This window comes from Trichoplusia ni, chromosome 3 (genome assembly GCF_003590095.1).
Source record: "Trichoplusia ni isolate ovarian cell line Hi5 chromosome 3, tn1, whole genome shotgun sequence".
Classification (NCBI taxonomy): Eukaryota; Metazoa; Arthropoda; class Insecta; order Lepidoptera; family Noctuidae; genus Trichoplusia; species Trichoplusia ni.
Genome location: NC_039480.1, coordinates 2655934 through 2681305, shown reverse-complemented (window position 1 = coordinate 2681305; position 25372 = coordinate 2655934). Strand labels below are relative to the sequence as shown.

At 36.6% G+C, this 25372-nt stretch overlaps 1 protein-coding gene across 5 annotated transcripts in view; it reads right to left on the bottom strand.

Annotated features, from left to right (window-relative positions):
• Positions 1–7533: 7533 nt before the first annotated feature.
• Positions 7534–25372, bottom strand: part of LOC113508873 (catenin alpha) — a 44212-nt gene continuing 26373 nt past the window's right edge. The window contains exons 15-24 of one of the 5 annotated variants that reach the window (XM_026892032.1): positions 25069–25220; positions 24303–24372; positions 21181–21248; positions 20510–20691; positions 19325–19430; positions 18717–18851; positions 18195–18236; positions 16294–16410; positions 8966–9137; positions 7534–8003 (exon numbers count right to left, since the gene is read on the bottom strand). In XM_026892032.1, the coding sequence (XP_026747833.1) occupies positions 8973–9137; positions 16294–16410; positions 18195–18236; positions 18717–18851; positions 19325–19430; positions 20510–20691; positions 21181–21248; positions 24303–24372; positions 25069–25220 (1037 nt within the window). In that variant the 3' untranslated portion in view covers positions 7534–8003; positions 8966–8972. Of the gene's footprint in view, positions 8004–8965; positions 9138–16293; positions 16411–18194; positions 18237–18716; positions 18852–19324; positions 19431–20509; positions 20692–21180; positions 21249–22665; positions 22739–24302; positions 24373–25068; positions 25221–25372 lie in introns of those variants that run through there. The other 4 variants (XM_026892033.1, XM_026892035.1, XM_026892036.1 and 1 more) reach the window with 4 other exon arrangements.

Sequence of the window (25372 nt, the reverse complement as noted above, 5' to 3'; positions counted from 1 at the left end):
CTCATCACACAACATTTGTCCTGGGCGGGAATCGAACCCACGACCTCCGGTATAGCAGTCAGGGTCACTAACCACTAGACCAACAGGCCTGGATAGAAAAAGAGTTTTGAAAGTAAAACGTTTTTTAGCCATGACTAGGAGTAACTGGACGACAATGATACGGAATTCCGTTACGGTAATATGACGTCACGTTTTTGTATAATCCGGTGAAAAAATATTTTTGATTTTGTTTATAGATAGTTTAAAAACAAATCAATCAAAAATCTTTCAAGATTTAAATTTTGATGAGACAAAATATGTCCTATCAAACTTCTAATTTTCATATACTAGCTGACCCAGCAAACGTTGTTATGCCTAGTCAATTATTTCTAGTTGTATGTATTTTTTAGTGCCAGATTATAAAAAAAATAAAACAAAAAATTTCGTCCAAAAAATAAAATATATTTTTGTGAACAACCCTTAACACTTAGGGATATGAAAAATAGATGTTAGCCGATTCTCAGACCTACTGAATACGCGTATAAAATTTGGTATAAATCGGTTAAGCCGTTTCGGAGGAGTACGGTAACTAACATCGTAATCTAGAATTAGAAGATTATTCTCAAGCTGTTCATAAAATAATTGCGTTTAAACTATTCAACGAAAGTAAACGCATGCAATAAAGAAACACTATTTTCTATTCACCCCTTGAAACTCTATTCACCCTGTTTAACGTTTTTGACTATATTTATGATTTTTTGATGATTTTTGTTACACGCAAACATTATTTGATGGTTTATGATAAAGTTTGGTTGTTATGGGAGGCTGATTCTTACTGACATGATAGTTTACTCACGCGTATGTATCGGGATCGCCCGACTAGTTTCGGACACAACCGGAGTCCTTAATCATGAGCTGACAATAAACTTAAAAACTTAACGAGTGATCCCGATAAATACGCGTGAGTAAACCGTATCATTTAAGTATAGGAGGCGTTTTTGAAATTTTTGACAAGTATTCTCATTTTTTTGGTGTATTTTTTTTTCATTGTTAATGTTGTTATTAATAGTCCTCAAAATTGTTCTTACAAATGCGAATTTTTTGAGAAAACCATCATTACATCGACTTGTTGGTCTCTTAAGCTGAATTGGAGCATAAGAATTAATCTCGACACCACTGGTTTAGTGGTTTCATTCTGTTTTTAATTTGAATTTGTCTCGAAATTCTCGATTTGGTCTTGAGAAGGCAATATCCAACATAACCAAGATGGAGTAGCGATATAGTGTTGTCACCCGTCTTAGTCGATGAAGTTCCAACTTTTGCCACTGTACTAAGTGGCGCTAGTGTCGGCTTTCAAAGTGTCAATACGACCTCATTTCGATTGAAACGAGATTTTAAATCAGTCTAGACTAAGCCTGCAGTTAAGGGGTAAAGAATTAGACATCTTTTCAAGTTCCTTTAAGGTTAACTTTCTGTAGGTTTAGTATGTTAAGTTACCGTTAGCTTGTATTTAGGAACTTAGTCCGATATATTATTGACTAAAACCTTTCATAATGCAACGCAAGTTCTTTTACCTAAAAACATGATGTCCGGGTCAAATTTCAGTTTAACCGGATTCAGCTAAGTACCAGTGTTTTACAAGGAGCGACTGCCTATCTGACCTCCTCAACCCAGTTACCTGGGCAACACGATACCCCTTAGTTAGACTGGTTGTCAGACTTTCTAGCTTCTGTCAAAGATTTGTAAATAACAGCCGGGACGCACAATTTAACGTTCCTTCCGAAAAACGGAGGAATTTATATCACGTTATTATATCACGATCGCCCATCTATGGACCGGCCTTATCAGGCGTAGCTTAACCTGTGATTGATCAACTTGTGCAGTTATAGGAGACCTAAAATGAAATAACATAATACCTCTGTAGTTATTTACTTTCCTACATTATTTTCTAGATAATTGTGATTAAATCTTTGTGTAACATTAAAATATTTCGTAAAACTTGGTTCATAAGTAAAGATACTGAAATAAATGTATTAATATAGTCGATAAGTGTATTGTTAAGTTTTTGTTATTAAAATAGTAATTTGGACCAAAACAATTGTAAATAAATAATTTAAAATAAGATTCTTTCTTTTATTACCACTAACATGTGAAAAATAAACATAGTAAGAAAAAAAATCTTCAGAAACAACTTTCACTCGCGTTCAACTTTTAAATGTCTCGACTGGTTATATTCAAATATATCTAAGAAAACTCGGGACATAAATCACCTTTGGAACCCAACAAAATAGATTAAAATAGCTCAATCTTTTCGGTAGCTATGATGCCACAGACAGACACGTCAAACTTGTAACACCCCTCTTTTGCGTCGGGGTAAATAAAATATCTACAATAAGAAAAACGTCAGTCGGTTACAGAGAAACTACGTGGCAACCGGCTGCCATGGTATGAGCATGTTATGCGGAGGAATGAGAGTCATGTGGTGAGGAAGGTGTGGAGGATGTGGATGGATATAGGGGAAGAGGACGACCAAGGAAACGATGGATGGATTGTGTAAGACGATATGGCTGCAAAGAGTGTTTCTTGTGAGATGACGTCAAAATCAAAATCAAAAAGTTTTTATTTCAAATAGGCCGTATCTCAGGCACTTTTAAAACGTTATATTACTGACTCTAGTTGCACGGTTCCAAAGTGTCATTCTTATGGAGTACGTCAGATAGAAAGGTATGGAAGAACAAGATATGTTGCGCCGACCACAAATAATAATTGGGATAAGGGTAGGGGAATGATGATGATAATTAAGAGAAAAAACCAACTCATTTATATAGTTTATTGTACTATAAACTCTACAAAATTACCAAATATTGTAGAAAACATTAAAAATAATTGCGTACAAAAATTACAAAGGGTTCCCTTAACTTAATAATAAATAATCACATTTTTTTTTATTACAAAATTAAACCAATTTATTTAATTCTTGATGGGCGTGATACGACAAAAGCATTTATGTATACCTTACATACACAGATACAAGAACGAGACTTATAAAATGACGTTTTAAATTGTCTATTTGTAAATTATGATAGAGGCAAGTTGACAGCTAAGATCGCGTCTATTAAATTATCGTTCTTAAGCAACTGTTAATTACAAAACATGTTTATCTCAATCCCACTGATCCCTACTAATATTGTAAATGCGAAAGTAATTCTGTCTGTCTGTCTGTTACGCTTTCACGCCTAACCAGTGAACTGATTTTAATGAGATTTGGTACAGAGATAGAGTTGACCTTGAGAAAGAATATAGGATAGTTTTTATGCCGGTCTTTTGAATTGTTCTCTTGGAAACGCGATATAACCGACCTCGACGCGGGCGAAGCCGCGGGCGAAAAGCTATATTATATAAACGCGAAAGTTTGTATGTATGGTTGTTTGTTCATCTTTCACGCAAAAACTATTGAACGTATTTCAACGAAACTTGGTACACTGATAGTTTATATCCAGGATTAACAAATAGGATAGTTTTTATTGACGTGGGATCATTTTCGAGAGGGTATACATAAAATGCTTTAACTCAATATTGTAAAAACACTATATGAAAGTATTCTAATGAATTTCAAAAATCTTTTATTATAAATTGTACCAAATTTTCGCAGTTTTTAAATACTTTTCCTTTCAAACACGGTGGGTTTAATAATGTCTGGATTTTTTGTCATAACGTTGGCAATATTTAAAGCGAATCGTTTTAATATTATATTAGTAAAACTAAGAATTACTAAACCTTAAAATGACACTAATTCTGTTCAATTAAAAAAATACGTCGTGAAATGGAAAAGCTCGGATATGTTTAAAATTTAAATTTTATGATCATAGGATCGCCCTAAAATTTTTCCAAACAGACCAATAGTTAATATAGATGATGTAATTTTTTATTATAATGTCCTGAAAACATAAATTTATTAATTCAGGATGTTTTTCCTTACTAAGTATAGATATAATAGGGATGATGACTGTGTATACAAAGAAAAAATCTCATTAGTCCCTCAGTTAGATAATTGAAAAGTATGAGACACGTATTTTTTCCTTTTTCAGAAATACTAGAATTGACAAAGATTAACTGCTTTAAAGTTTAGGAGAGGGGGCTTGTGACGTAACGATAGAGTAAAATTTATACTCAATCGTGACGTTACGCGTGAGTTTCATTCTCTGTAATTTGGTCAATTTATGTTTGCGGGACAAATTAAAAATAAGTATCCATTATTATACAAAAACTACAAGACGGACACTGCAAAAAAAATTGTCATCATCCCTATTATAGCAAATGAATAAACAAATTTTGAATTTATCATGTCTTTCTGTCTATTTCCAAAATTACAAGTTGTAAAGACTTCAACGTTTCCATTCAAAACGACTTCTATATTTAAAAACAGAATTAACGCCCTTTCTCTATAATATAACAGGATATTATATCGTCAACATTTATTAAAAATTCATACAAATATTTCTCAATACAAAATTTTTAGAATAAATAAAAATCTAAAGTGAGGAATTTATTTCTAAATTCGATAGAGTTATAACACAAATGTCTTAATATTAATATACAATAATACATTTCATTTATACTTGAGTTTCAAATAACATTATCATGATTGTCGGAGAGTGATAGCGTTATACAAAGTGTATTTTGGGACACCCTGTATGTCCCAAAATACATCGATAATCTGAGACCGGATGAAAGGCCAAGTGATAACAGATCAGGGATTAAAAAAAAAACCATATCACTCAGTTCAGCGATAAGAGACATTTAAAAATTTCAGCATTGCTTTAATTTTTAGTTGCGATTAATGGCATCGTTAATGAAGATACCGAAATTAAAGAATCACAGCGAAACTGTGACTTTAGAGATCACAGGACTTGAAAATGCGACGGAGAACTGAGAGATATGGTCTTTTTTAATTATTTTTCCCTGATCTGTTATCACTTGGCCTTTCATCCGGTCTCAGATTATCGTTGAATTTTGGGACAACCTGTATAGCTATCTCTCTCCCACACCAGATATATTATATTTAAATAGTTGACACTACTGTGGGTTAATCAGACTTAAGTGTAATGCAAACATTATCTAAACATTAATACTAAAAGAATATAAAATACTTATTTTTAGTTCACTAATAGCCGAATGTCTAAGTGCTACTCAAATTTGAGAATTTGCTAGGTCAATTACAATATTTAAGTATCTTGTAAAGACTAATCTCGTTAAAAATGAAGGGCACAGTGATTTAAAATCTCGTGTGACGTCACTTACCAGTACGCTTTTCACTAAAAAGTGATGTTACTAGCCCTCACTACTATATATATTTAATTATAATAAGTGCTTTTAAAAATAGATACGTATTCAACATTATTTGTAAATCTTATGTAATCGTATGTCTTATGGACTACACAGATTAATATTATAAGATTTAGTCAAATGCCTTATTTATATGAAATTGCAGAAACACAGTTTAATAGTTTTTATAAGTCCATCGCAAATTTGAGTAACGCTTAACTCTTAGTTTGTTATTACATATAATACGAAATAGCTAAAGAAAATTTGGCTGCCATCTTATACTTTCGCTTCAGTCCAGAATAATCGATTTGGAATCGAGTACTCGATATCACAAATCGATTAGTTAATTCGATTATTGGGATCTCCTGTGATTTAATTTAACGATTATCCATTTTGGGTATGAGAACTCGGTATTTCGAAAACATCAGTTTTATTTTAAGTATCATAAAAGCAAAAATACAGAAAGAATTTAGCGTCTCTAGAGTCTTAGCTTTTTAACCGACTTTAAAAAAGATGGGAGGTTCTCAATTCCTTCAATTTCTCTTTTATTGTAATGTAATTATGCCATCATCATCATCATCCGAAGCCCTTGTCCGCCCACTATTGGGCATATTTTATACTATCAATACTTAAATGATGTAACGGTTTACTCACGCGTATTTATCTGGATTGTCCGACTAGTCGAGCGGGCGTGAGCTCATGATTAAGGACTCCGGTTGGGTCCGAAACTAGTCGGGCGATCTCAATAAATACGCGTGAGTAAACCGTGAAACTTACTTTGGTAACTATTGGAGCTATTTTTTAATTAAATTAAATACCGATTTCTCATCCCAAAATAATGCGTTAAAATCAATTCGATCCTATATTTCTTACGAATCCTATAATTTGCCATAAATCATAGTATTTCACTACTATTTGTTATAATTAAATGATTATTGCTTATTTGTATATAAAATCCATATACAAGATATATTTCTATAAGCGTTCATATTAATAATAATGTATGGAGCAGAGATTTCTTTTGGTTAATTCACGTGATATATAATCCTACTAATATTATAAATGCGAAAGTTGTATGTATGGATGTTTGTTCCTCTTTCACGCAAAAACCACTGAACTGATTTAGATGAAACTTGGTACACAGATAGTTTAAAACAAAGATTAACACATACGATAGATTTTTATCGTGGGATCATTTTCGAATTGATGCGGGCAGGCCCGCGGGCAACAGCTAGCATTTTATATTTGAATACATTTTGCAATAGATTATGCAGTTTGAAAGACAAAATCAAGGCCAAAAAAATGTTCACTGGAGATATGCCATTTTCAGGCAATTTCAAATACACGTAAGATTTGAATATATTTTCCAATTATTGTGCGTATTACAAAGTAATTATCTTTGCTAAAATCGTGGAAGGAAAACATCGTGAGGCGCGACACACCTGAGAATGTTTCAAGTGAGTGTTGCGTCACGTCAGAGGACTACGGGCGGGGTACGCTCTGACACCAGGTATTTTTAATTTCAGGTAATTTTTAATTACAGACAACATCACATACGTTGTTCTGAACCCAAAGTAAGTTGCCAAAGCACTTATGTTATGGAATTCAGATACAACGAAGGTACCACAAACACCCAGACCCGAGACAATGTAGAAATGTGAATTTTTAAATTCACCCGACCGGGGATCGGACCCGGGACCTCAGACCTAGCGACGCCTTGAAACCGGTGCGTACGCCACTCGACCACGGAGGGGGTACATCAACTGTACGATAATAAAAAACGCTTATAATAAATATACCTTATTAATATGACTATTGATATAATATGCAGGTAAAAATGCCTTAAATTACTATAATATTAATAATAATATTGTCGCTAATACTAAAAGGATACGTGGAATTTATGAGTTTAGAATCCCTCGCTATTCGTATCAATCTGCGAGAACTGCATCGGAATATGTCAAGCAGTTTAGGAGATGTCATTTTTGTTTAAGATTGAATCGAATAGCGCGAGTTTTTTGAAGAGTATTTACTATTACTAGTTATAGTATACATTTTTTAGAGTGACCCTGACTGCTATACCGGAGGTCGTGGGTTCGATTCCCACCCAGAACAAATGTTTGTGTGATGAGCATGATCATTTGTTCTAAGTCTGGGTGTAATTTATCTATATTATGTATGTATTTAGAAATATATAAGTAAGTTTATCAGTTGTCTGGTTACCATAACACAAGCTCTGCTTAGCTTGGGATCAGATAACCGTGTGTGAGTTGTCCCCGGATATATATATATATATATTTAGTATTCATGATAGATCCAATCCTTCGTTCTTCGTCTTTTCTAAACTTTGCTGTGTCTGATAGGGTTCTATAATAGGGTTTTTCTCAATCATAAAATAGTGAAGTATTGAGTATCCTTATTCTACATGACTGGCCTGTTGGTCTAGTGGTTAGTGACCCGGGTTCGATTCCCACCCAGAAAATGTTTGTGTGATGAGCACGATCACAATACAAGCTTTGCTTAGTTTGAGACGAGATGGTGTTGTGTGAAAGTTATGGAATATGAGAAGGGGCCTATTTCCCCATTAATAGTTTTTAGTGGTATGTGTAATAATTAATAATAGTAAATACTCTCAGTTTTAATATAAATGAGCTTATTGAATACGATGTTATTGAATAAATAATGTTTTTATACAGCATCTGTAACAAAAATATGATTTATTATTAATAATTAATTAATATATAACATAAAAGCTATACAAGAAGAAGTAATGCGGGGTCGACCACAAATAAAAAAGTTTGGGATATGTGCAGGGAGTGATAATTATCTATACTTATATATAAAGCTGAAGAGTTTGTTTTTTTTAACGCGGTAATCTCAGGAACTACTGGTTCAAATTGAAAAATTCTTTTTGTGTTGAATAGACCATTCATCGAGGAAGGCTTCAGGCTATATACCATCACGCTGCGACTAATAGGAGCGAAGATACAATGGAAAATGTGAAAAAAACAGGGCAGGTATAAATCATACCTTATATTTTCTACCCACGGGGACGAAGACGCGGGCAACAGCTAGTGGCAAATATATTATTGATTAAAAGGCGATCAATATCTTCCGTTTTTTTAAGTTAATGCTTGTTTCCTAATTAATCTAAGACATTACTGAATTACTGGAATATATATTGGAAACTGGGACCCGCCATGAGCTAGTGTGGTGATCAATGCACCTTCTCTAAGTGAAAAGTGGTCAATGCCTAGCAGTGGGACAGTTACAGGCTGGTGTTATTAACAGCTTCGGTAATGGCACCCCACCGTGGGGCAGCTCACAAGCGTGGTGATCAATGCTCGTTCTCTGTATGAGAGGCCTGCAGTGGGACAGTTACAGGCTGGTGTTATTAACAGCTTCGGTAATGGCACCCCACCGTGGGGCAGCTTACAAGCGTGGTGATCAATGCTCGTTCTCTGTATGAGAGGCCTGCAGTGGGACAGTTACAGGCTGGTGTTATTAACAGCTTCGGTAATGGCGCCCCACCGTGGGGCAGCTCACAAGCGTGGTGATCAATGCTCGTTCTCTGTATGAGAGGCCTGCAGTGGGACGGTTACAAGCTAAATGGTCGACACCCAGTATTGCTCTAATAACAGGCTATTTTAATTATACTCACGTCCTCGTTACACGCTCTCGGCGGGGCTCTGGAACTCGGCGAGCGCGTGTATGGGGCTGGGCTGCTTCTTCTGACTGCCGCGGCGGACCTTAGCGCGGACCTCCTCAGGCTTCTCCGGTCGAATGAGGGGCTTCTTCTCCGGGGCCTTCATACGCCAGACCACGATCGGAGACTGTTGAAATCGAAGGTTAAAGGTATTATAATATGGATGTATCAATTTTTTGTATGTTTGTCAAGGGCTATGGAAGGGGTTAATAATTGATGAAAAATACATAAAATGGATTTTACGGGAGAGTAATGGGGGGGGGGGAGCGTTCAAGGCTACATTGAATCCTGGCATTTCTAAGGAAACGGGAACCACAGCAAGCTGTAAGGTGAAGTCCACGCGGACGGAGTCGCGGACAACAACTAGTAAATGACAATAATAAATAATTTTGTTATCAGACGACTTAGGAAAATAATATTCAATTAAAAAACAAAAAAATAGACCTTACGGGTAAGATTTAGTGTTTCGAGTCATAATAATAATTTAGTTAGTGAATGATCTAGATTTGTTAGTAGATGATAAGGGTTGGGTCTATATCTAGAAAAAAAAACACGTTACATAATCTACTTGTTTGATGGCTCACAAAAGGTAAACAATGTTGGTGTGCGATTTTGTCTAGAAAGACATTAGAAATAAAATGCGACTAAAAACTACAATGCAGATTACCAAATTATTTAGCACTAAGAAAGGGTTTTCTTTGTGCTGAATGATTGATATAGACTTCAATATAGATGAATAAATAAATAAAATGCGGAAAACATCACATACATTGTTCTGAACCCAAAGTAAGTTGCTAAAGCACTTGTGTTATGGAATTCAGATACAACAAAGGTACCACAAACACCCAGACCCAAGACAATGTAGAAATGTGAATTTTTACATTGACCCGACCGGGGATCGAACCCGGGACCTCAGAGCTAGCGACACCTTGAAACCGGTGCGTACGCCACTCGATCACGAAGGTCGTCCAAAAAAGGGCAAGATATAGATGAATGTGGCATATACTAAGGTGAGCTCCAGCAGTCCAGATTATTGAAAGCTAATGATGATGATGATGATGATGATAACTATTTTTAATACCCGTTTAGGCAAGACTCAGGTTTAAGTCCCGCCTAGGGTAAAAATGTTTTCATTACATTATTCCTATATTATAAGGTATTTGACAATTAAAATCTGTCAAGTCCGTCAGACCGATTTCCAAAAATAATTGGAATTGATTTATTTTATTCTGTAAACAAAAAAATAAGGAGATACAGTGTAATGACATCTCGTGTAACGTCACTTGCCAGTACGGTTTTTACTAGCAAGTGATGTATTAGTCCTCACTACCATACATTTTGATATCTTAATTGCTTGAATCTTCTTAACTTTTGTAATGATGTGATGAAATGAAAAATACCTATTCAATATTATTTGATACTCTGTCTGACGGACTAAAGGATAAGGCCTGATTTCTCATTCAGCAGTTAACTTCTATCTGAGGAGTAAACGTGGCCGTTTTTCATATTTTCTTAACAAAAGCTGTCGAAACGTCGTCGGGTAAAAGTTATCTGGCGATTAAAAAATCGGCCCTTAGTCTAATACCGTACAGGTAGATACTAAGTTAAACGCTTACATGAATATGTGAAATGCATTGAATATGAATGATATAAGCGTATACAGTGATAAATAATACAAATGCTTATTCTGCGTAGGACAATCGTTTGTGTGATCCACGAATGCTTGTCCTGAGTCTGGGTGTCCTGTGCGTGTCACACGCACCCAACCCAAGACACAATGATTCAATTCCATAGTGAGGGGAGTCGTTAAAAACCAAAAGCTTAGCCAGCCACTTATTCAGCTTGGACCATCACAAAATTAAAATTAAATATCTATCTTTAATTTATATTATATATTAATGTGTAAATATGAATGTGAAAGAATTAAATACCAAAAAAAACATTGAGGCAATGTGCATTTCAATGCAAAAAAAATGTCTGTGGATCTAAATTAGGACTAATTGACAGTCGTTAAGTCATTACAGTTGTGACGCAGTCTTACTATGTGATACTGTGTTACAGTAACATGTATTGTGTTGTCAGATAGACAGTCGCGAGGTAACATACTGGTGTTCAGCTGTCGGTGAGACTGGGAACCGAATATTTGCTAATGGTGTAGCGTATTTAGATCCACAAACATTTCTACCAAGAAAAACTACTATTAATACCATAAGCTACCACTTACATAATTCTGTCCGGATTCGAGCATTGTATAATTAGCAACAATTATTATTATTATCTTGAAGCTTAAATTAAATATAACTATTGCAATTTATAATATTTATCCATCCATTATTGCTTCCATAATCATTTTAGCATGTTTCTTAGTTATTAACAATTGACTTATAAAAAAAATCGTTTTTTCAGAAAAACCCCTAAAAAGAATTTTCCGAAGAGAATATTTTTCCCCTGCATTGGGACGCTTTTGGTTAGAAAATTATAAAACAGCAAATTAAAATATACGATCATGAAAGAACGCATAAAAGATTTTGGAAAGCGAAATGAATGGATTGTTTATTAACTTAGGGGTTTATATAGCCGATATTTTAAACGCAACTCAATTGTAAGTAGCCCTTGCGACTGTGACTTTAGCCCAGAAAATGAAGAAACGTTTTATTTTTATAATATCACAGCGCCATCTAGTCTCAAACTGAGTAAACTTTGTATTATGAGTACTAGACAACTGATATACATACATACACATCCCGCAATCAAATTATTTGAGGTTTTCTATTCGTTTAATACATAAATGCGATGTTAAATTGTCTAAGTCCTAACAAGGATATTTAAATACAAGAGCGACTTATAATTGAGTTGCGTTAAAATCAGGTTACCGCCTATACTACTTAACTTAGCCGCTTAAACTTATTTTACCATACCAAGCTCTGTTACCGAAGCATTTTCAGATTAAAACATGAAGCATACTCCCGAAAACAGTTAGATTTATTATCAATTTTGATTCGACTTTGAAATAGTGGTATCTTAGGTAGTAAAGTTAGGTAGTAAAGTAGTGTGTCTAACATTCGCTTAGGCGAATGTTAGACATTGAAATAACACTACTTTTACGGATTTCATCGCGGTTTAATTTTAGATTTTAGTTCCCGACGTTTCGACACCTTTGGAGGTATCATGGTCACGGGCAGACTAACAGACAGACGAAACGTCTGGAACTAAAATCTAAGATTAAACCGCGACAAAATCCGTAAAAGTAGTTTCATTTCAACGACCTTGAAATGTTTCAATCTAAACCAAGATTGAGTACCGACCCAGTAGGGCGACACAGACGATGCGAGAAATACCAGGCAAGTTGCAATACATTGTGCAGACGCGTAGCTTAGATACCTAACGTGAGATATGATCGCCAGAAATGTATTTCGTATAAAAAGAAAACTCCTGTTTTAAGGAATTCAACCATTGTGTCTTGGGTTTGACAAACACTCAAGTCACATGCACAAGACACCCAGACTCAGGACAAGCATTCGTGCATCACACAAATGCTTGTCCTACGGGGATCGAACTAACACGTCGCGCTTAGACTTTGGCGTGGTGACCTCAACCACTCGGCTATCCGTGCAGTAACTTGCAGGATATTTCTCGCATAGTCTAAATAGGTCCTTATCATTAAGTGTTGTTCAAACGTAGTTCAAACTCTTGCCATTGGATCAATAAAGTATTCGACAAAAAAAACTCTGTTCATTCCGTCAGACAGATTTCCAAAAAAAAATTGAATATGTATTTTCATTTATCTCGTAAATAAAAAAGGAAGGGGACTGAGTGATTCAAAATCTCGTGTGACGTCACTTACCAGTACGCTTTTTACTAGCAAGTGATGTATTTATCCCCACAAACTTAACTTCTTTTAAGTTTTCTAACTTTTTAATGATCTGATAACATATAAAATATGTGTTCAATACTTTTTGTAAATCTATCTGACGGACAAAACAGATTTTTATTATTAGAAGATTTAGGGCCGATTTTACAATCGCCAGATAACTTTTATTCGACGAATATGTTTGACGTTTTGACAGCTTTTGTATAGAAAATATGTCAAATGGCCATATTTATTCCTCAGATAAAAGTTATCTGACGATTGAAAAATCGGGCTTTAGTCAAATACTATATTATTATTACTTTCAGCTAGAGTACCGATAGGATCTCAATTCGAATGAAAGAGACTAGACTAGTCTTCTATTGGGAGTAAGCTTGCAAGTTTAATATTTTACGGGGATTATATCATTCATTCTATATATGGGAAGAGGTCTATGCCCAGCAGTGGGGTAACTTCATATCGCTAAATTAAAAGCCGGTATCTTTAAGCTCAATCCTGAATCCTTTATACAATATGCATGGCATATATTTTGAATACAAAATTAAAAATTTTATTAGCATCTTTAATTTCGGTAACTTAATAATCTAAACGTTTCTCAAGTTCAATACAGAAATAACTTCAATACATATTAAATAGTAAACTCAGTTTATATCTAGTTCACACTTTAATTTTTGAATAACAATTTGACAGCAAATGGTTGCTAATAATTTTTAAGTATCTCTTTTAAATAATCTGTGGATTGAAATTAAAATTTAAGAATATATTTTACATAAATACTTTTTCTTTTCCCTAATAAATTCTTACCAATATTATAAACGCGAAAGCTTGTATTTATTGATGTTTGTTCGTCTTTCACACACAAACCACAGAACGGATTTTATTTAGATTAAGACAAAATTGAATACACAGATAGTTCACAACCTGGATTAATACATAGGATAGTTTTATCCCGATTTTATGTGCCCATGGGATCATATTTAGCGGGCGGGCAAGCGCGCAACACGCTCACAATACATTTAATATCCTAGTATACACCGTGATTTTTAGTCGTCTTACAAAAGCAGCCTTTTCATGTATCCAATGACTAGAACACGTTCATGATAAAAAATAGGTATTTATGAGATTTGAAAAAAAATTAATTCAATATTATGATGCAATTCGTAGTTTTTTAGAAACACAGCTTTGTTGCGAGCGCGTTCCGAGGCTTGTAACAATGGTGAGGGGCGCGGGCGGCGGCGTTTTTATTTTTAAGAGCATATTTCAGATTTCTCTTGTTTAATTTTCTTCGTACTTATTATCTTAGTTGATGATGAAAAAAAATCGCTCCTAGGGTTATTTTACGTCGGATACATGAACTGGGCTCCTTTTGTAAGACTACTAAAAAATCACCGTGTATAGATAAATGCATGATTATACAAGTTTATATCATATATTTGACATTCCAAGCATCAACTACTTTTGTATAACGAAAAATTTTAGTTATATTTTAAATGCAACATTTGTGAATGAAAATAACAATTATAACATATAAGAAAACAATAGTCTATACAAAAAATAGCTTCCGACATACAAATATGTTTATTTTTTTATATTTAACAAGCAGTGCCGGCGTAAGGGCCACTGACAACCCGGGCGAAAATATTGTGGCGCCCACTTGAGGGAAGCAATATCAAGTGTTAGTTTTTTGCTGATCCCAAGTAAAATTGTATTAAGAATTTCATCTTTCCTTTAGCGTTACGTTTGGCGGTGGAAGTATTCCACCTCTAGCGTAGAGCACAGTTCTGAGGGTTTGCGCCAGGAGAGGCAAGAGACTCCAACTTCAGACCTTGGCGCCCCCCAGAATTTGTCGCCCTGGACCATCGCCCCATCACGCCCCCCCCCCCCTAACGCCGGCACTGTTAACAACTTCCACACACAACGCCATCTATTCTCAAACTAAGCAGAGCTTGTGTTATGAGTACTAGAGAACTGATAGACATCCCTACTAATATTAAAAATGCGAAAGTAACTCTGTCTGTCTGTTACGCTTTCACGTCTAAACCACTGAATTGATTTTAATGAAATTTGGTACAGAGATAGAGTTGACCTTGAGAAAGAACATAGGATAGTTTTTATCCCGGACTTTTGAAGAGTTCTCTTGAAAACGCGATATAATATTTGGGTTGGTATGATAGTAGTCAGACCTCTGTACCAAACACATTAGTTAGCATGCTAAGATCAAAGCAGACTTGATGATTTGTTATCCCGGTTCGATTCCCACCCAGGACAAATGTTTGTGTGATGAGCACGATCATTTGTTCTGTGACAGGTTGTAATTTATCTATATTATGTGTGTATTTAGAAATATATAAGTATGTTTATCAGTTGTCTAGTACTCATAACACAAGCTTTGCTTAGTTTCAGACTAGATGGCGTTTTGTGAAAATTGTGAAATATTATTACACAAACAGACGATTGCCTTCTCAAAGAAAATTGTTAATTTTCTTACAAATGACATTTAAAATATTCAAACAAATTTTCGTTACACCATACATACAAAATTTACTATTCGTTTAGCAGTGATTATATATTTCTGCCTATCAATACTGTAAAATGCTAAGCCGTTTTCGATAGTGTTCCAACGTTTACTATAGATACATTTCCATGCATATTAAAGTATCAAGTTTAATACATTTGAATGATTTTGATACTTGCATTGTCTATGAGTTGTAAAGATAATAACGACGACTTTAGCTACTTGGGCGTTGTCTCTTCTTTCATCTGTGCAGAGACAATATGCTCTTTGGTATATTTGTTAAGGTTAAGCAACTCTAGGCTCGGTCGGACAGAGATGGGTGACCGTTTAGTAGTTTAACGCTGAATTATTCGTCCACAGATAGTTTAGTTATTTGTTAGCTTACACATATAAAGAAATATACTTATAAAAACATGCTGTATGCTATGGAACGGTTTGAAGTCCATGTAAAACTCTTAATCAAGAAAAATCAATAAAACAACATAATATATGTTTCAAACCATACTTAAACTATCATTACACTAACCCTTGATTACTTGAAGCTATCCCGCATACCACTTAAAGTGACACCGGCTTACACTTAAACCACCCCCTTACTATCACTAACAACTTCACAAAGCATCACCAGACTTTCATCCAAAGTGTATCCTGCGTACCACTTAAAGTGACACTAGCCTAACACTTAAAGTATCGATCTACTATCACTAAAATACCACCTGACACCTTCACAATCACCACCAGACGTCCATCCAAAGTATAACCTGCGTACCACTTAAAGTGACACCAGCCTAACACTTAAACTATCCCCTTATTATCACTAATTGCCACCTAATCACTTCACAAGCATCACCAGACGTCCACCCAAAGTGTATCCTGCATACCACTTAAAGTGTCACTCACCGCGATGGTGCCCTGTCGCGTGTACTTGGTCGAGGCCACGTAGGAAGCTTTAACGGTCAACACAACAGCGTTCATGAGGTTCTTAGCAGCTTGGATGAGGGAGGTCGCACTGTCCAACTGTAAATGTTTAAATAAACATATTATGTTATATGATGGTAAGAGAATCGATCACAGGTTAAGCTAGGCTTGACGCGGTTTGTCTCCCCTCTGGGGGGGAGCGTGAGGGGCTTGCCACAAGGCAGTCGCTGGTGGGGGACTGGACGACATAGACTCCCAGGCTCCTTCCACTCAGGCGAGGTCGGAGTGCCGATGGGTCTTTTTAGTGGGGATACCGCGAACGCCTTCACCAGGGAGTCCCACATACCTCTCTCCCGCCCCCCCGGCGGATGCGTAACAGCATTTTTTACCAGCGACAAAAAAAGGCTTGACGCGGTTGGTCCGTAGATGGGTGACCGTCTCTATCATAACGAGTTCCTCCGTGTTTCGGAAGGCACGTTAAATTGTGGGTCCCGGTTGTTATTCCTACATCTTTGACAGTCGTTACAGGTAATCAGAAGCTTGAGAGTCTGACAATCAGTCTATCTAAGGGGAATCACGGTGTTGTCTGTAACTGGGTTGAGGAGGTCATAGACAGTCGCTTTTTATAAAACACTGGTACTTAGCTGAATCCGGTTAGACTGGAAGCCGACCACAATATAGTTGGGAAAAGGCTAGGATTTTGATGTTATATAATGCTAAGGTCTGCAGTAGTTTGTAGTCTAAGATAGGCATAAATAAGATTTACCAATGACAAAATACAATTAAAAATGGTAGAATTGGCTGAAAAATAACCAATCACATTTTATTTATTTATTGAAACTTCTTATACATTAAAACATTTAATTTTTGAATGGCGGACTTAATGTCTGAGGCATTCTCTACCAGTCAACCAAAGAATGAAGAGATATCAAAAAATACGTGTAGAAATTAAAAGTCATAGTGTAATAAAATTTATCTTGAACACAATCAAACATATAATAAACCCAGTCACCAATAACATAAAACCGGTCGAAAACCGTATAAGAACTGACACAAAAGCATTGAAAATACTTCACAAGGCCACTTTCAAAACTAAAAGACAATTGTATATTATGAACTGTATAAACAAACACATGAGAAATACAAGTCCTTCACCCAGCGTGACTTACTTAGACAGAATCGGTTTTAAAACCGGATTTAAACCTGACAGAAACCGCATTAAAACGAACACAGTAGCAAGGCTGTCCTTTACAACGAAGCGCGGTATACCTCAATCTAGTCGAATTGAAAATGCATGTAATATTAAATGATACAACGGTTTACTCACGCGTATGTATCGGGATCGCCCGACTAGTTTCGGACACAACCGGAGTCCTTAATCATGAGCTGACGTGATGGGCGAACGAGTCCAACTCAATCACCGCGAAAACTTCTTATTTCTGTTGAACTAAGTAATTGAATGCTTGCGTCTTGTGGAGTCTTCACGAACATTCAAATCACATGCACAAGACACCCAGACTCAGGACAAGCATTCGTGGATCACAGAAAAGCTTGCCATAAGCGGGGATCGAACACCGCGACCCGTGCCGTAACTAATCAATGAAAACTCCGTTTAAGCCCAAAACTAGTCGGGATTTGTCAATACATACGCATCATTGCATAATTTAAGTTCAAATATAACAAAAGTTTGTAAATTTGTCTGCAACCCTTACAAGGACAAAGCAAAGATCAGATCAGTTTAGAAACCTGAAGGTAACCCCACAGCCGCTGTAAAACAGACGATAAACAACTGGACAATGACTTCACAAGGCTCGACACATACTTCAACCTATCCGGTTAATTTACCGGACGACGTTCACAGTAAACCCGGACATGTAACTCACCCCGGAGACCACGAGGGCGCTTTCAGACTGCGTTTGTGAGTTCTAAATATATAATTAAAATAAAATTAACTACTATGAAAAGAATTTACTATCTGAAATCCATTAAAATTTTCAAAAACAGATCTGGCTCCAACAGACGAATGTAAAAGGGACATTTACAGACTGGTTTTTAGCCAAGATTTTAAGAAACCCCGATACAAATTTCGGTTGCTATTACGAAACTGGACAGCTGAATTGAAATAATGTCTTTTTGTAACTGTTTTGATTCATTCGTTTATAAGCTATAGCTAGCTATGTATTGTCAAATTCAAAAATAATAAAAAACCAGATGATACAAAAACATGACGCAACTCTAGTCGCGACGAAAAATAAATTACTGCGAAAAATCTAAAAACAACAGCCGTATAACAACCGGAAACAAACCGCAACCGGTTTATACTCCTACTTTAAAAACAACAACCGGATCCGAACCGGATGAAAACCGTATCCGAATCGTAACCGGTTATTTTACCCCCGACTTACCCCGCTCACGATGAGCTCGCCGGATATGTTCTGGACGTCGGCCTTGACCTTGCTGGTGATCTGGATCTGGTGGCAGTAGAGAGCGATGCGTTGAAGGTAGGCCAGGAGGTCCTGCTTGGTCGAGGACTCAGGGCACTGAGGGATGAAAGATAGAATATAAATAGGGCATTTTGAATAAAAAAAGACTGTTAAGTCGGTCAGACTAATCTGCGTAACTTTTTAATGAAGTAATGAAAAGGATAATATGACTGAGCATACAGATTTATAATATCATATTTCTATTCTCCAAATGTTTGTCCAACGCGGAGATCGAACCCACGACACATCGCGAACAGTGGGTTTGGCGTGGTGTACTCAACCACTCGGCTAGCCGTGCAGCAATTGTCAAGACCCTCTACTCTATAAGTACTAAAGTTTGCCCAACAGTGGGCCATTACTTCTGATATAACATACCTGGTGGTTTCTTATGTTTTCACGAATGTTACGACATTGAAATGAAACTACTTTTACGGATTTTATCGCGGTTTAATTTTAGATTTTAGTTCCCGACGTTTCGACACCTTTGCAGGTATCATGGTCACGGTAAGACTGCTATTTCAATAACTTACCTGTTCAGCGATCTCTCTCGTCAGTTTGTCAAGCTTGGTGCCAGCCTCGGAGATCTTCTTGGCGGCGTTGATGACATCCATGGTGGTCTTGAGGGGGCCGCGGCCTCTGTAGACGATGAATATTTAAGTATGATTGGTTTAGGTAGGCTCGTGGCTGTGCTATAACCGCATAAGTGATTCGATCACAGGTTAAGCTATGCATGACGCGGTTGGTCCGTAGATGGGTGATCATCTTTGTCATGACGAGTTCCTCCGTGTTTCGGAAGTCACGTTAAATTGTGGGTATCGGCTGTTATTCCTACAGCTTTGACAGTCGTTACAGGTAGTCAGAGGCTTGAAAAGTCTGACTGGAAGTATAACCAAGGGGTGTCGTGTTGCCCAGTTAACTGGGTTGAGGAGTTCAGATAAGCAGTCGCTCCTAGTAAAACAATGGTACTTAGCTGAAACCGGTTGGACTGGTATCCGACCCTAACATAGTTGGAAAAAGGCTAGGCCGATGATGATGATGATGGTTTAGGTTTACTCAACTAAGAGTTTCGGGGTGGTGCTGGGATACCAAAATTATCGTGAAATGCGAGACGGATTCACGCCACTGAGGGTGCTGAAGTTGTACGAAGACTCAAGAATAGTGCAATTAGCGCAAGAATGAGACAAAAAAACTTTTGTACCAGTTTTGTTTTTATTCAAATAGCCCACAAACTTTTCCGTCCTCTACCAAGAAATTTCACGGGTCATGAGATATATTCTGGTGGCAATCAATCACACTAGTAGCACTTTCTGAAGGTCAGATTACATTGGACAGCACCCAGTTTCGCCCACCCTTCACCGCTTCCTAAGTGCTTTTGCTGCGAGAGAAGAAACTAAAACAATCATCATTCAATCATGAGCTGAAGCAGTGGGGGAGTTCGCGAGCAAGCCGCATGAATAAACCGATTCATGAAAAATTCCAAGTCAGGGGGTCTGGAATCATGTCCAGAACCCCTGGTCCACGGAATCGGTATGATGTCCCTTCCACCCTGTATAGTACAATATCAAAATAAGTGTGTAGGTACCGTGGCAGACAAACACATATTTGAGGTCTCTGTACCTGACAGACAGACAGAAGGTTCTACAACTTGAAAGCATCAACCTAACAACAAAACCCAGATAGATTTGATGAAGAGTATTTAATTGGTTGCCCCTCACCTTGTGAAGTCAGTCATCTCAAGCATGATCATGCACATATGCTTGGCTAGCATGATGATGTCATTGCCAGCATCATCCCACTTGGCCACTTCGTTGTCGAAGGTCATCTTCTCCCTTCGGAACAATTCCACTTGCTGGAGGATCTTGCGTTTGTCTTCTTCTGTCATCTTACGCATGGCTTCCTGGGGTAAGTTTGAACGGGGTAAGTTTTGTCGGGGTAAGATTTGTATTGTGAAAACTGTAGTTTTATATTTTGTGTGCGAATTAAATTGTTTACAATCTGTTGCATTTATTTAAAGTTTAAGAATAACTGGAGTTAATTAAAAAAGGACAAAATAACATGATTAAGGACATAAAAAAGATTATTGTACTTTGCTTTACAACTTTCTGAATCAAAAAATCCTTAAAACATTTAGGAGTCGAAACCAAATTGCTTGAAATAAAGGTTCATCCTATAATATAAACGCGAAAGTTAAAAGATGAATATTTGCTACTCTCACGCAAAAACCACTGAACAGATACAGACGAAATTTGTTACACAGACAGTTTATAACCTATATTAACACATAGGATAGATTTCATCCCGATTTCATGTACCTGTGCGATAATTTTCGATATATAACGGGCGGAGTCGCTGGATACAGCTACTTTATTCATAGACATGTACTTACTCTGGCGTTTGTAATTCCACTGATGTCCGGGTATTCATCAACACCATGTTCACCGGTGTGAGCGCTCGCTGTTAACATATAGACAATTATTAAAATAACTAGATATGGAACAAAAAAAAATTAAGAGTTAACTACACAGCGTGGTGTTAAAATGGTGGCATTAATGATCGCATTGTAACGCCATGCTGTATATGAGTGTTAATGACTTCAGATTATTTGTTAAAATTACAGATTTAAGAAAGTCTGACATTATCAATTTGGGAAGCGTCTCAGATAGTTATTATACCGATAATAGTTAAAATAGTGCTATCTTTAAGGGAAACTATATTTACTAAATGTTAAAAACTTACATACATGACAAAACAAAACTAAATATATTTAGGAAAAGCTGACTAACTAACCTTACCTTAACATATGACTAAAGCATCTTAAAGCAAAATAATACAGTCAACATCACATCATAAACAATTGAAAAAAAAAATACTTTCAAATGTTTAGTTATTATTAATTATCGTGTGACAAATAATAATTGAAATCCCGACCAACACCTTCGGAGGCTCTCGTTGGGCGTCTGGGTCAAGGGTTTGATTCAGAGAGCGGTACTTCTAGACACGACAAGCATCGTGAGGTTCCTCTCTCCACCGGCAGCTAGGCTAGCTTATATTTTTAAATATTTCGATTTATGTTTTAGAAAAGAAAATACAAGAAATTAAAAAAGACATTTATTGTTTTCTTCTGATGTATTGTCGACTGTACTATTACCGATATAATCTAAAAATGTTGATGAAACCCAAGCGCTATGAAAAGAACAAAAAAACTATACTAACATACCCAAATTACTTATTTAATTTACCATTCCTTTATTAATTTTAACCACCAATTCATTTTATTAAAAAGCAAACCAAAAATCCCACATTTTTTTCAACCACTTCCAGTTATATTAACAGATACCATTAAACCAAATACGTTACCCCACAGCCATCACCAATTAATTTAACCACTCCACTTACACGCGACCACCTTATTAGATTACCCCTAATCATTCGCCTGCATATTACTAACTTGCTACCCCTATAAATTTACCCCGATATTTACCTACTTAAATTGCTATAGTTGTCTACTCTAAGGTAAATTAATTTTACTTTGGATAAGTCATATCATATACATGTAATCACGTACATGAGCTAGCACTAGACCCGTCACGCGTTACTTATGGGGTCATTAATTCATTCTACACTTCAACAGCGACCCCCGCTGACGTTACCCCATTACTACCCCTGTTACGCCCACCTTTCTCCTACCTAAACTTTCTTCACCTGTCCCCCGCTAACACCCGTCTAACATTACCCCGGCTACTGACACCTTACTTATCATATCTTCAATAACATCTTTCTGTTCACATCTCTAACCCAAGCTACATAACCTCACAACCTTTCTTCACCTGACCCCCACTAACACCCGTCTATCATAACCCCGGCTACTCACATCGGCTCCTAGTCTCCATGGTCATATCTTCGACGGGTTCGAATTCCGTGTCGGTATCGAGGTCCTCGCTCGTCTTTAGTATACATGCGAACAAACACAACATCAAACATGCTGGCAGACAGGGTTTTGTTTTCAACCGACTCGAAAAAGTATGTATGTCGTCATTGTATTGGGTTTAAAAGAAAATCCTGTCTTGACGAAACACAAAATGGTCGATGATTTTTTATATAATGAATGTTAATATGTATGTAATCGTTCATTATTATTTGGTAAATACTTAAATTAAAGAAAGTTAGCAGTAACGTTCTTACACGTATCTATCGGGATCACCCGACTAGTTTCAGACCCAACCTGAGTCCTTAATCATGAGCTGACGCGGCCAGGTCTGACACTGGTCGAGCGATCCCGATAAATACGGTCAAGTAAACAGTTACTTATATTAACATTCATAATACAACGGTATTAAAAATATTTGAAATTGAAATATAATTTGGATTCATTAAACATTTCGTCGCCTCTACGAGCATACTTAAATGCTGCTTTGTACCTTAAAGTGAACGACTTTTATCTCAAAATCCTTAAAACGGGTTCGGAAATTTAGTACACAGATGGTTTACAAAAGCTAGGATTAACACATAGGATAGTTTTTATCCCGATTTTATGGGATCATTTTCGATTTGTTGGAGGCAATGGCGCTGCCAACAGCTGGTCTAATAAACTACATAGTTTATACATATTTATATTATGTGTACTATTAAATATAAGGGTATTAATGCTTCCTCTCTCCTAAGGTATTGCTGTATCCGACATGGTCCGTATTTTTTCTGTATTATTATATTTTTAAAACGATCATGTACATTATGGATCGCAATTAATCATTGTGTATTAATACTACATGTTACATTCAATATGTAATTCTTCAAATATTCAACATCCAAATTATATTTCAATTTCTCGAACGAAATTTTAATGACGAAACGATGAATGTAAGGATCGGACAACCGTTTACTTTTAGGTTGTTAGCAACCAAAAGACATGCGTCTTAATTACTTATTAATGACAAAGGAACTTAATTAATACAACTTGGTTGCTATCAACCCAAACCAACGGCACCCGATCCAACAAAAACAACATTAACGGACAACCAAAAAATAGACGAACACAATTAGCAACCAACTGCAACCACATGAACATATGACTCCGGCAACCATGAAAATGGTTGCCCAAAACAAGAACAACGTGTTTAAACAGAGATTTAGTCATATTTTAAACACAACTTCTGGGTATGAATATAAACAACATTATCTTAGCAATGAATGGTAATTTCGAAAAGGAGTCCTTTAAGGAGTTCGTAATTTAAGGAGTCTTGTCGGTTCGTCCTTACAGAAATCTCATAATAAAACTGTCATTAAATGTAAAATTAACGTTTCATGTTATTTTTAAACGCGAAGCCGTACCTTTTTACCTCATCTATCAATATTTATATCCATTCACAGAAGCATTATTTAAAACAAGACTCATTTAAACACGTAATTCAAAGAACGGTTGCCAAGCAACAACAATTAGTCAACCGGTAGCATCCACATTAAACACAAGACTCGGGCAACCAGGCAACCTGCCACAAGTTGGTTGCTTACATTTGCTGCGTGTCTCCAGCGTGTAGTGCTCGTCCAGTTCAACATCCTCCGGGTCTAATTCCTCCTCGTCCTATATTAGAAGGTTGATTTAAACGTGGTTGTGGTAACCTGATACTGCATGCATATAGGTCTCTTGTTGTTTAGACAAGTATATACATTCGGATCACATTTAATACTTGTCACAATGAGACAGCATGTGGCTGCTAGTTAACTTTAACTTTATTTGCACATGGTTTTTCAAAGTGCAGGAATCGAACCGGCAACTTACAGTTACAAGACAAATGCACGGAATTGAAGAAGTCTAGAAGTGTGCTTTTTTGAGCGGATCCAGGCGAAATGGAGCTGTATGCACCGCAAAATTAACGGGTGCAGCTATTCTTTTTTTGCTGCCGATTTTGCTGTTTAATTATAGTTTCCTGCTATAGACACGATAAGAGCCGTTTTAGACGGTGCGAGATTGCAATAGCGTGCAAGTTGCGGTACATTGACGTCAATGGTCAGTCACTTCTGTTGCTATTGCAGTGTTTTGCAACAATTGCAACTTGTATGATATTTCTCGCGTCGCCGTCATCTAAATAAGCCTTAAGGCACTTTATAATAAAGAAAATCAGCGATCCTTCACTGACAGTTAATACTTTTAAAATCACCAGTTTCTAGAGACGTAATGACACTGTAAACAACTGCAATATAATGACACACATTACTCTCCCTCCTCCCCCTCTCCCTCCTCCCCCTCTCTCTCTATCTCCCTCTCTCTCCAACTCACCCTGTTCATGAGCACAGCCCTGCGTATCTCCCTCACAGCGTCGTACACCAGCCGACTGGCGTCGATGAAGTCGTTCTCGTCGAGAGCTGCGCCTGCGCCGCCTCCCAGCGCAGACACGGCCGCGTCGACGCGGACACCGAATTTCGACATCACTGTTGAAAGAAAGAAAGAAAAACTATTGTATTTTTTTTATCAGGACCATGAATGTTTCATTGCCAATGTATGCATGGATTTGTGTACACGAGGCGCGGGTTCAATTCTGGTTTAAGACATTTATTTCTCCTACAGAATATAACATTCATTT